Source organism: Quercus lobata, chromosome 3 (genome assembly GCF_001633185.2).
Source record: "Quercus lobata isolate SW786 chromosome 3, ValleyOak3.0 Primary Assembly, whole genome shotgun sequence".
Lineage (NCBI taxonomy): Eukaryota > Viridiplantae > Streptophyta > Magnoliopsida > Fagales > Fagaceae > Quercus > Quercus lobata.
The window spans coordinates 14,603,313-14,617,152 of NC_044906.1; the positions used below are offsets into that span (position 1 = coordinate 14,603,313).

Consider the following 13,840-nt stretch of genomic DNA (forward strand, 5'->3'; position numbering starts at 1 on the left):
CTAGCTTTTTACATATAATTTGTACTGAACTAAAAACTTCTTTGTTGTTTTGCTTTTCCACCATTTCTTTTATTCTGTCATTTTCTATAGTATTTTTTTCTTTTGTGAGATCTTTTGTTTTATCTTCTATACGTGTTACTCTTTCCTTAGTTGGGCCAGTTTCCTCATCAACTAATCTGTCAGTTGCTTTTAATGTCTGTAAATTCTTATCTACAACTTCTTTTGAATTACTACTTATATACCAATTATCTGTCATAGTTTCTGTAAAAGATGATTTTTGATGGGGTTCAAATTCTATTTCTTTTTTCAAATGTGAATTTAAAGCTTTCATTCTTTCATAGAGGTCCAAAAAACTATCATTTTTCTTTTCAACTTTAGTATATATAGTGGATCTATCAATATTTTCTAAAGATTCTAATTTTCTATTAATTTTATCTAAAAAACTATTATTGTGTTTATTAGTCTGTCGGTTGATTTTATCTCCTGTTAAAGTACTCCAATTATTTGTGTTACCATTATAATTATAATCATTAATTTCACTATCAGAATCAGAATCTGTTTCATAATCCATATCACCATTTGACCAATTTTCATCTATATCTTTCATGCTATAACCTTCATCATAATCTATATCATCATAGTCCATGTTTCAAATTAGTGTGTGCCTAGCCTAAGTGTGAACAAGCAAACAGATGATGAGCTGATAAATGTATTTATTCTCTTTCTAAGCAATTAATAATTACTGGCAGAACTATTACTAACCACTGGTATCCTTGCTATCGGGACCACCTCCTCGGGAAACTCCATTGCGGGACCACCCAAACAAAGCCTGTCCGTCGGCTACAACAAAAGGGCTGACCAACGCGAAACTATGGTTTGCCAATGAGTCTTTAGGCTGACCAACGCTAATAAGGAGCAAGTAGTGGCTATGCAGTAATATAATTCCTAGTAACTTCTTAATTGCAGAGAAATAAAACTCATACACCTACCATCCATGGCTCGGATACCATTGACTACCCAGGAGAGAGCACAGCAGTAATATAGAAGCATAAACAATGATAAAATAGTTGATAAAGAAGATAATAGCAAAATAGATATAGTCAAAATAAATTAAAACAGAGTATGGAATATGAAAACTGAAACAAATAAAATCTTACTTGAAAATACTTCTGTCTTTGATTAAACTTGAAAACAAACTGTCTTTGATACAAACTTCGAAAATAAACACTGTCTGAAGAGTTACAAGATTACAAAGTAAAATCTGTAAAGGGGTTACAAGATTATCTGTTTGAAGGGAAGGTTACAAGATTACAAAAAGAAAGTAAAGTACAAAAGTCTTTCACAGAGAGGGAGAGGGAAAGCTATTACAAAGTCTTTCTAAAGTTTGAACCTTGGAATTGGACCTAAAATTTGAACCCTAAAATCTGAACCTGTCTTCTGTCTTCAGAGTCTGTCTATTTATAGATAAAGTGAACCATGGTAAGTCTTCAAAAGTAACCTGAGTTAATTAAAGTGAACTCAAGTTAATCTGTCGGTAGAATCTTGAACAGTAAAAGTCTATCTTGAACAGTAATAGAGTCTATCTGGCAGTTTGTCTGGGTACGCATGCTGGTGAACAATAACTTTTCTATCTGTGAGAATCTGCGTACGAATAATATTCTGTCAAAATATCTTTCTAGATCTGTCCGCATTCTGTCATTTTATCTTTTGGTCTTTTGTCTTCTTTTTGTATCTATCTATCTCTTGTCTTCTTTTTGTCTCCTTCTGTCACATGTCATAGGGGTCTTCTGGGTGAGTCCTGTAGTTTGGAGAGGAGAATAGAGGAGGATTCCATCTGTCTGTATTTGTTGGAAACTAATCTGGCGCAAGGGGATAGTGACCTGGCGTAGTGTCTATCTTGTCTGTTATTTTGTTTAACCACTTGAATACACTATCATTTTTGACCTTGTATTCTGAAGGGATATGAAGGGATATTATCTCTATTGAGATGCCTTCATGCTTTAACTAAAATCTGTATTAAAGATTTCTATTTTTGGTAGAATTTGGTCTGAGATTTTAGCCTTAGAATGGCTATCTTGCTTGCCAGGCAATTGACCGTTAATTTTAAAATTAACTAATTAAAGGTTATTATGAAATGGTAAAATATATGATGAGAAAGGACAATAATAAAACTAAAAGTCATGAACCTAAAGTACAAGATAAAGATCCTGGCAAAGGGATAGGAGAGATACGTAGGAACAAAAGGAAGACTAGAATAGTCAACAAAAGTAGGAAATCTTTTTTTTTTTTTTTTAAATATATATATACATACTTAAGTATATATATACTTAAGTACTACTGCTACTGGGTAGAATGGTATTATCTACCATTGTAGGAATCTCATCATCATCTATCACTAAGTCTGCCATTGTAGGAATCTCATCATTACTTTTATCCTTTGAGATGGAAATTTCTTTCAATAAGTGTATATCCTTGGGGAATGGGGGTATGAGGAACTTAAAGAAAACTTCTGTCTCTAAAATATTAGTACATATTCCATTATCTGTCATGAAGAAAGGGTAGATTAAAGCCAAAAAAGGATTTCCTAATATAACTTTAGAGGACAACTTATCTGTTAAGAAGAAAGGTGTTCTGAACTTGATTCCATTATTATATATGTATGCCTTAGTTAGTTTATTACTTATTTTAAGTCTATCACCATTAGCCTGAGTTAATTTGTCTGTTGTTGATTCATAATACTTAGAGGGTATTAATCCTTCTTGTATGCAATTCATATCAGCACCTGAATCAACAAGGGCAATAATAGTTAATGAAAATTCTTTATGAACTACTAAAGTTATCTCTGTGTACCACTTTTGAAATATCATTTTGTCAATTATATTTAAAAATTCATCTTTATCATCTTCTTTATGAGAACTTTCACCAGTATAATTATGTCTGTCAAGAAGAGAGGAGTCTGTTAGAGGTTCATTACAATATTTAATTCTATCTTTTATGCTAATTACCTGCGCAGTTATCTGTTCAACCATGCCTTTTAATATGAAATTTTCTGATTCTAATTTTTGCAGTTCATTTTTTAGGTTATTAATCTCTATTTGTAGGTCTGTCACAGTTATAGGTTTATTGGGTTTAAATCTATCAGTAATTTCTGTAAAATTATAAGTTGACTTATAATCTTTTAGATCTATTTCAAATCTATCAGTTTCAGTTAAAGATTCTTTTAATTTAGATAAATAGTCTTTTTTAGATTGTAGATCTGGAAGTTTATCTATCAAATCCATTATTATGTCTTCTTGTTTTGTTAAGACACATATTTTTAATTTTCTTTTACAATAACAATTATCAGGATTATTACAGTTACATAACTGAACATTTCCATCATGTGAAGAAACATCTGTAGAGGATGATGAAGTGCTCATACTATTATCTATCTGGTGAATTCCATTATCTGTTTCATCACTATCTGTTAGTTCTATTATACCCATTAATTTATCCTTTAATTTTTCTGATATATCAAGTTTATTTATCTATCTTTGAAAGTTACAGTATCTGCTAGTGTGTCCCTTTTTCCCACATTTGAAGCAAGTAATGTCACTTTCCTACGTCTATCATGTTTCTTTCTTTTGGATTCTTCTTTCTTGGCTTTAGACTTACTTTTGCAATATCTTCTATTATTGTTCCTATATCTATTACTTCTGTCATCTTTCTTTTCTTTTCTTCTTTTCCTAGAGGGAGCAATTAATGGATCAAAACCATATTGCTCACAAAAAGTTCCTAGCTCTTTTTTAGCAAATCTTTTTTCTTTTTCTATCTGGTTTTTTAACCTTAAGTCATTACATAGCCATAAACCTGTTTTATTAATTGAAGATATTATGTCTCCATATGTTAGGTTAGGATAGTCTATAGTTCCGTCATTATTAACTATATCAAGTCTAACTTTCTAAGCAAAGAAATAAGGTAAACCAGCAATGAATTTTTCTTTCCACTAGGATTGTTGACAATCATTTCTACTTAAAACTTTTGAAATAAAAACATCTTTATACCATCTAAAATCTGAAAGTTGTGGACATCTTAAATTAATTAAAACATCTGAAGCTCTTTCTTTATATTGATTGGGATCACTAACAAAATGTTTAGTTATAGTAAAAATTAAAGTATTAACTGCATCTTGTGAAAGCTGTCTATCTGTCATTATAACACTTCCATCTGTTTCTCTTTTAACAACTGTCAATATTCTATTTTTGTCATCATTATTTAAATAATGATCCCACCAGCCTTTCAGCTGGCCAGTAAAACCAGTGACAATTAAATGAGCTATCTGATGATCCTGTTTTCCATGATTTTTATAAACATTAGTGAGCAAAGTCATTTCATGTAAAAGGTTTATTATTTCATATTCTGACATTCCATCAATATTCCATTCATAAATTAAATCTGGCGAATAAGATGAATTAACATAAGTATGTCTTTCTTCAAATTGTAAATCAGGGGGAGTAGGTTTAGGATACCAATTCTTTCTGGGGTATAAATCTTCAATTCTTCCTTTCTTACGATCTTGTGATGAAGATGCTAAAGTTAATTTATTAATTTGTAATTTATTTGTGAATTGTGATTCCAAATTATTTATGTCTGTCAAATCTGTCAATTGATTGTCTTCTGATTCTTCATTTGATTCTTCATGCTCTGAAGAGTCAGTTCTTTTTGTTGTATTTAATGTTATAATATTCTTATTTTTTAATGGCTCCATATCTTTTAATGATTCTAATTTCATTAAGTCTAATTTTTTATTTATTTCATTAAGTAAATTATCAGTTTTCTCTGTCATGGGTTTCTTTAAAGGTGCTCTAAGTTGAGGAGGTATCTCATGAGGGATAAATAAAGGGGTATTAGATGTGTTTTCTTTTTTAATGGAAGTAGAAGGGGGTATTATTCTGTCCCCTATATCTTGTAGCTTTTGACCAATAGTTTTTAGATAAGTATTGGTGTAATTGTTCTGTTGAATTATACTATCTAGATTCTTATTATCATCACTTAGACTGGGTCTTTTGATAGGTGTAGCCAAAACTTGGACTCCACTATTTTGACTCAATATAATTGATTCAAATGGTGGATAAGTCTGATACACTTTCTCATGATTTTCTGTCTTTGTCCATGATAATATTTTCTCTATCACACTTATCTTTTTGTTATGATAGTCCAAAAAGTCAAAAAAGCTAAAGTATGTCTTTAAGTCTGTCATCATTTCAAAATACTTAGTTCTTAAATTGTTTCTTTCTTGTTCATTATATTCTTCAAAAAATTGGTTCTTTATGTCATTATTTTCAGGTTTTAAATAATCATATTTTAGTAGTTCTTTATCTAAAACAAATTCTTTAGATAAAACATTAATTTGTCTATCATCTGTGAATCCTAATATATCTGTGTGGGTAAGAGAACCAGGTTAAGGTTGGGGCTGATAAAGAGGTTGGTGAACATTAGGGGTAGGTTGTATGGTATCTGTCGGATAATAAGCTGGCTCTGTTTGAATAGGGGTTTTCTTAGTGTTTATAGGGGGAAGGTGTATAACTGGAGGAAGATTCTGGGGAGGTAAAGGTCTGGAATCAGAGAAAGGTGTCCTAGAGGAAAAGGAGCTTCTAGGGGTAAACATCATAGGGGTCTTTCTGCCTGTAGAACTACTAGGTCTTATGAGACTATCAGTATGTCTGTCATTATTATTAAAAGAAATAATAACTATACCATCTGTATTTTGGGCTATGAAGTCTGGTTCAGTGTTTTCTATATTTGGTGTGGGGGCAATAGCTTCAAGTTGCCATCTTTCAGGAAGGGTTATATCTTTCCATTGTATTTGTTGAGGTACCCGTAATCTAGTATTCCGGGTTGAGGCTTGCATAAGGAGAGTTTGACCTTTAGGGGAAGGATCAACTATGGATTGAGGGTCTAAGGTGGTTTTCATCAGTTTATAATAAATCCTATAAATAACAGCTAAGGGTTCTGAGCCTTCTTTCATGTAATAACCATTTGTTTTTATATTCAAAGTTAAAGTATCCATAATATTTCTGTCAGATAAGCTTAAAGCAAAATTAGGATAACAATTAAAATAAACTGGTCCTTTATGTAAACTTGTTTCCATCATTCCTTGGAGTGAGTCATTAAATCTTAAATGACTGTCATCTCTTAAACAAAGTAAAACACTTGCATTTAAGGCTTCTCTTGTTAATGGTTTAACAGCTACTTGCACCAGACCAATATGTAAAAATGCATATTTTTCTCTATGTCTGTTAATTGAGTCTATAGAAAATAATTGAATTGTTTCATATTCATTAAATAAAGAGTAAGTTCTTTCAACAGTTTTTATAGTGTAATCTGTCAAGAAAGATAATTTAGAAAAAGAAGTCTGTCTGTAGATTTTATCAGTTCTTTCAGTTGGTATATTCCATTTATTCCATTCTAGTAAATTTCTGTCTATATCTTGCATGCTATATTCTTCAGAATTAACTATCTTATCACTTTCCATGTTCAAATTAGTGTGTGCCTGACCTAAGTGTGTTCTAGCAACAGATAATGGGCGACTAAATATATTCATTCTATTTCCAAGCAATTAATAATAACTTATAAATCAATTGGTGTCTTAATTTGATGATAAAGAGTAATTATCATGAAGAGAAATCTTATCCTAGTAAGAATTTAGTTTCCTTGGTTTTGAAAAAAAGGCTATACATCTTATTATGGCAAGAATTTAATTTCTTATTCTTCATTTTTATTGCAAATACCAAAGTTATATTTTTTCTTTAAAAAAAAAACTCTCAAGAAACAATACATTTGTTTACCAAATGCATATGGTATTTGAATATGGGATAAAAATGAGTTGTTTTTATGTGAAGTAGTGGGTTTTTTTTTTGGAAAAAAGTAATTTTTTATTTTTTTTATAAACATAATTAAAGTATTTGAATTCAAATAGATAACGAATTCAAATAGGTATCAGAAATTTGAATATAAATGAGAATAATGGTTTTTTCCCCCTTTTTTATGTGAGATAGTATTACTCTATTTTCATTTTTTGTTTTTTGTAAGAAAAAAAAATAAAAACCAAAAAGTATGTTATTTCAGAATTTGTATAAGGATATTTTGGTATGCCAAAAATTGAAGATGAAACCGGAGAATCCTATTATTAGTAGTAGTAGTAGTAGTAGTAGTAATAGTAGTGTATACACACACACACACACACACACTAGACTCATTACAAGCGCTTTGTGCGTGTAATAATACTCTTTTTATTTTATTTTATTTTTTTGGTTTAGTGTTATAATACTTAAAAGTGATATATAAATAATTGTGTGTATTTAATTATTTATTTTTAAAGAAGGAGGTAAGGTAACGTGGAATAATGTTTAAAAATGATATAGAGAACCATAAGAAGTTGAAACCAATGGGACATTTGAATTTATTGATTGTGATAAGTAAAAAAATTTGTGATTTGAACAAAAGAAAGATGATATACGTTAGTGTGGATAGATTAGGATTTGTGATAACTGTATAGAATTTGGATAACAAAAATTTTGGAATGTTTTAAAGAATTAAAAATATATATATATAGAAATTTCAAGGTAAGAATTAGTAGTTTTTACGTAAGGTAGGGGTTTTTTTTTGGGAAGAAGTAATTTTGTATTTTTTTTATAAAGATAATTGAAGTATTTGAATTCAAATAGATAATAAATACATATAGGAATTAGACATTGGAATATAAATGGGTGGTGAGAATAATAGTTTTTTTTTTTTTCTTCTTTTTGTACATGAGATATTATTACTATTTTAACCTTTGTTTGCTTTCTTTATTGTAGGGAACAAAAATTAAACTAAAGGGTATGTTATTTCAAAATTTGTATGAGGATATTTTAGTACGCCAAAAATTGAAGGCGAAATAGGAAATCCTTTTATTAATAGTACTAGACTCATTACACGCACTTTGCGTGTACAATAATGCTTTTATTTATTTATTTATTTGTTTTTTTGGTTTAGTGTTATAATGCTTAAAAGTGATATATATATATAAACAACTGTGTGTATTTTTTTATTTTTTTTTTTAAGAAGGAGATAAGATAATGTGAAATAATGTTTAAAAATAAGAGAATCCTCAAAAGTTGAAACCCAATGGGACATTTGAATTTATTGATTGAGATAAGAGTTGTGATAAGTATCAAAATTTGAGATTTGAACAAAAGAAAGATGATATACATTACTGTGGATGGATGGGGATTTGTGATAACTGTATAGAATTTGGATAACAAAAATTTTGGAATGTTTTAAAGAATTAAAAAAAAAAAAAAAAAAATTCGGGATTAGAATGAGTAGTTTTTACTTTTTACGTGAGGTATTTTTTTTAGAAGAAGTAATTTTATATTTTTTTATATAAAGATAATTAGAGTATTTGAATTCAAATAGATAACAAATATTGATAGGAATTAGGCATTCGAATACAAATGGGTGGTGAGAATAACGGTTTTTTCTTTCTTTTCCCCTTTTGTATGTGAGATAGTATTATTGTTTTAACATTTTTCACTTTTTTGTAGGAAAAAAAAAATTTAAATTACAGGGTATGTTATTTCAGAATTTGTATGAGGATATTTTGGTATGCCAAAAATTGAAGACGAAACATGAGAATTCTTTTATTAATAGTGTGTGTGTGTATATATATATATATATTAAATATAATATTTTCAAACCAAATGGGATAAATTGGCTTTAAAAAAAAAAAAAAAAAACCAAATGGGATAAATCATAGGGAAAAGGTTGCTTAAGTACCAAACTAAACCAAACATTTTCCTAAGATTTACAAATGTTGCTTCCAAAAAGAGGGGAAGTGGCAGAAGACATTTTTTTTTTTTTCGGGGGAATCAGCAAAAGTTCTAATAGTTAAAAAGTAAATAAAATAAATATAACAAGCTGTTCTAGAGGTCATGATCATGATTCATGAATAATCAATCACCACTCTAGCTAGCGATGCAACTCATGATTTTCCAATTTCCATTGCCCTTAGTTAATAAAGGCTCTCCAATTTGGTAATTTCTAATGGGAAATTTTATGATAAGGGTTTGGATTCAATTGTTCAGCCATGTAATAACATCCCATCAAACTTGTCTAGACTTGTCATGAGCCTTGTAACTTACTAGTTGGCACCTCCTCCATGCCTCCACAGTTTAAATCACCCCTCGCCCCTTGTGACTATTGAAAAAAACAAAATCACTTGGGCTAATGCAATTAATTCCAAGCAAAGTCAAGGTCTTTTGTTGGTTAGTATATCCTTAATTCTAGTACTATTACGACCATTTCCTTGATTGAGCTCAAATCAAGGACTACCAATATGCCCTTGATTTTAGTCTCAATCAAGGATCCCTTTTCTTCTTAGGCCAACTATTCAAGCCTAAGTATTGAGGCCTTCTCATGTATATTCAGTTTTTACAGATATACTGAAAATACACAGGTCAAATACAGCTCTTTCATACATTGTTTCTTTTTCTCTGTGTGTCCTCATTCATAAGCATCATTGCTTTTCTTATTAGTTTTCTCGTAAGTACAAGAAGCACTACCTTGAATTACTTCAACATGTTCAGGTTAAATTGTATACCAGTATCTATCCTGGCAAAGATGGATACATATAAAATTGAAATACATGGTGAAACGGTTAAGGCAAGTGTGGTCGATGATCTTGCTATGGTTGGTATTAAGATAGATGAGTTGGAGCCTTGGTTACAAGCTTTAGAAAGTCGTATTGTAGGACTTGATATTAAGCTTGACAATGCCAAGTTCGTGTTGGTTCTTTGTGTTGGGACTTGTTGCCTAATCATTCGCTCACACATAGCAGAAGTTCCTCCTGAGGCTCTCAGGGTGCTTATGGCTAATAATACTATTTGCTTTCTGAGTACCAAAATGGTTGACATGAACTTATTCAGTTTAAGATTAAGATGTAGTACAGTTGTTCAACTTGGGTATTTTGCTTCCAAGTGTCTGAAGAAAGCCCACATAAAAGATTATGGACTAGCAGAGTTGGCATGTGACGTTGGAATGGATATGAAGGAATCAATTATTAGTGAATGCCTTGACTGGAGTGCTGAATTTTTCACACTAGAACAGATCAAGTATGCAGTGCACGATGCTTATACAACTTATGTCATTGGGAAAAAGCTGTTGAATATGCTCTAGTCTAAACTTCTAAGAACATGTCAACAATGGATTTGACAACATTGTATGCTATATGGGATTGTGTTTTTAAGAAATTTCTTTGTGTTTGGTGACTCTGGTTGATGTCAATGGATCTACATAAAGTTTGGTGAAAATATCATTTTGGTCCTTATATTTGAGATTACAGTAAATTTGGTCATTACATTTTAGTAGCAGTCAATTTGGTACTTCTTATTTGGTTTATGCCGACGTGACACACGACTTCTATAGTTGGCACACTTAAAGCTTACAAGACTATTAAAATAATTGTAATACCCGGAAAAAAAATAAAAATAAAAGAAAGGGTATTTAAGTAAATCCTATGTGGGGTCAATTTTATAATTTATAATTATAAGGGGGTTTTTAGAAAATAAGGTTGAAACCCTAGCTATATATAAGCTTATTATGTCAATGTATATGGAGAGATATTTTGAGAGAAGAGACTACCCAAATTACTTAAGTAGAGAAGGTTTGACTGCACAATTAAGGTAAGAGCTTAAGAATTCCTTCTTGTCAAATCTAAGTTTTATTTAAAATTAAAGTGTTTTTTTTTTTTTTTTGGTGGGTATTTTGGCCAGTAGTGAAACTATTTAAATATTCAAGAGTTTGAATGATGCATACAAAGAAAATTTTAGTCTTATTTTTCGGTAAATAGGACGATGTACCTGCAGATTTTTCTAGGTTCTGAGATTTAATCTTTTTCTATGGTTTTGTTGCATTATGCGAAGATAGAGGCTATAAACTTTTGGGCTTAATGGTCAAGTTTCTGCATGGTTTTCTTTGATAAATAAACCTAATGTGGACTTCTTAGGGTATATGGCAGAACCGAAGTGGTATTGGGGGAAATTCAGAAGCCTAGTAGTCTAGGCATGCTTGGAAGTCTGACATAGAGTCACGTGTTAAAAAAAAAAAAAAAAAAAAAAAAACAATGAGAAAACATTAAAACAAAGCAGAGCTCAAATTCTCTCTTTCTTTCTTCTTCTTCTTCTTATTATTTGTTTATTGATCTTGGTAGAAGTGAATGGGAAAGTCAATGAGGACTGACCAGTTATTAAAAAGGAAAAAAAGAAGAAGAAGAGAAACAAACAAAGTAAACAAAGGAACACACAAAATTGAAGATGGCCCATGTGCCTACATAGTAATAGGAGTTATGGTCTTATCTTTGGGGATTTAGTTGTGGCAGAAGAAAAAAAAAAAAATATATATATATATATATATATAATATTATGATTAAGAGGAATTTTGGTGTGAGATAACAGTGGATAGTTATTGGATATTTTTAGTAGTCTCTCTATCTGGCCGGGTACCATTATAAGTCCTTAAATTATTTGATTATTGAGTAAGAATTTTTAAAAATTGTTCTAGGTGATATCTAAAGATTTTAGAGGAATTGTTAAGGAAAAGTTTCTTTTGGAATAGCTTTTGGAGGTAAGTAACCTTATCCTAATTGGTTTTATTTTGCTTATACTACTGTATTTTAACTATTGAAATTTGTTTATAATTGTTACTATTTTATTTAATTGTTTTAGCTACATTGATTTAAAGTAAAGAATAAAGAATTATCACAAATATATTGAGTACTGAGTATATAGTTTTGTATATATGTATTTGAATGAGATATATTTTTGTTCGAACTATGATTTGATATATATGATTTTAGACAATTTGACTATGTTTTGACTCTGATACATAGAATTTTTATTTCTATTGTATTACTGATTTCAAGTAAAAGATTATTACAAATATATTTTAATACTGAGCATATGATTTTTATATACATGCTTGAATAAGATATATTTTTGTTAGAAACTATGATTTCATATGTATGATTATGAACAATCTGGCAATGAATTGATTTTGATACCCAACCAATGGGGGTTATTCATTGGTACTCTGATACCTAAACCAATGGAGGTTATTCATTGGTATTCTGATACCCAAACCAATGGGAGTTATTTATTGGTACTTCGATACTCCGATACCCAAACCAATGGGGGTTATTCACTGGTATTCGATACCCAACCAATGGGGGTTATTCATTGGTACTCTAATGCCCAGTCACGGGAATACAGCATGACCATAGTCATAAGATTGTTAAGAATATGAATTACGTTTCAGTATTTGAACCATTTTGAGTCCTTAAAACTACCTATATGATTTTTTGAAATGTTTGAGTATTTAACTATTTTGAGTCACTTAAACTGCTTATGTATTTTTGAAACCTATTGTAAGTTATAGCTTTTGATATATGGAAAACTGACTACTTTCTAAACCATCTATGATATATATTTGTAAGGTTAAAGTACGTGATCTATTTGCAACTTATTATTTTAAGACTATGAAACTTCTTTAGTTATTGTTGAAAACCCATAGTATATTATAACTTTTAAAAACTCATATTACATCTTATCACTTTACAGATCTATTGCTTGATAGAACTTATTAGGATTTTGGTTACTTATTGAGTTGTCAGCTCACCCCTTTTTCCCCTCCAGTTTCAGATTGTGAAGAATACCAAGTTTTGGGAGTTTTGACGTTGTGTTGTGAGCAGGAAAAGAAGCTTAGTGATTTTGGGATTGGATGGTCTTCTAATAGTTTTATATTTATTGGCCAATTGGCATTATGTAAACGAGGTTTGGATCTTGTTCCTATTAAATTTTTGGAGATCTATTCATAAAGAAACTGTTGAGGTATTTTGGATTTATTTGATTTTAAATTTTGAGGATAAATTTTAGTTGCTAAGAAAGCCTTGCACACTTGTAGGGTGCTTACTTTATAAGCGTGCGGCAGTTGTCACGTACCTATCTTTATAGTTGGGTTCGGGGCGTGATAATTTTAATGGTATTAGAGCTTAGGTTATGATCTTGCAGAATCTATTCTACGATTTGATTTGGAATAAAGTTGGTGCACTAGGGATTATGGTTTTAGTCATTGTTTATGAAGGTTATTAGGTCATAGATAGTGTTCTTTTGATGACTTGATGAGAAGTGTAAGTGAGGTTCCATCATATGATGATTTGTTAGGTCATATTTGAAGGATTTGATACTATGTCTATGTGGTTATGCATATGTGGCTTATAAATACAAAAAGGGAGGATTTTAATTGATATACTTCTATGATCTTATACTAGTATTAAGTGGGTGTATTTTATTCTTGAAAATTTTGTAATTGATTAGATAGGTTATTAAAACTTCTTCTTCTTATTAAAAGGAAAAGAGAGTGAGAAAAGAACAAGCAAAGAAAATCTTGCTGCTGTTTTGTGACTGATCTTTTGAAAACTCATTTGATAGTTTTGCCTAATATAGTTGACCTACCCGAGGTTAGTTTGATTTGTAAGGGATTCTCATAGGTCTAATTATTGAATGATAGTTTACCATATGTCCTATTTAGAATTTGGAGTGCTTTTAGGGAATTGGAAATCGTAAAACTTTATTTAGGGGTTAAGGTTTAATGTTAGAGCTATGATTCCTTGATTTTAGTTTATATGGAGTTAGGAAATTAATAGAAGGTTCATAGTGTGAAGGAAATCAATTTGTGGTTATTGTAGTTCACTTTATATTATATATTATTATATAATTCTGAGGGTATTTAAAGAATTCAGTAATACATCGGTGGACTTCCTTGG

At 30.2% G+C, this 13,840-nt stretch overlaps 1 protein-coding gene across 1 annotated transcript; it reads left to right on the forward strand.

Moving 5' to 3' along the window:
- Positions 1-9,642: 9,642 nt before the first annotated feature.
- On the forward strand, positions 9,643-10,197 carry LOC115980395. Its single transcript, XM_031102644.1, has one exon. It carries the CDS (start codon positions 9,643-9,645, stop codon positions 10,195-10,197), a length of 555 nt encoding a protein of 184 aa, XP_030958504.1.
- Positions 10,198-13,840: the final 3,643 nt, after the last annotated feature.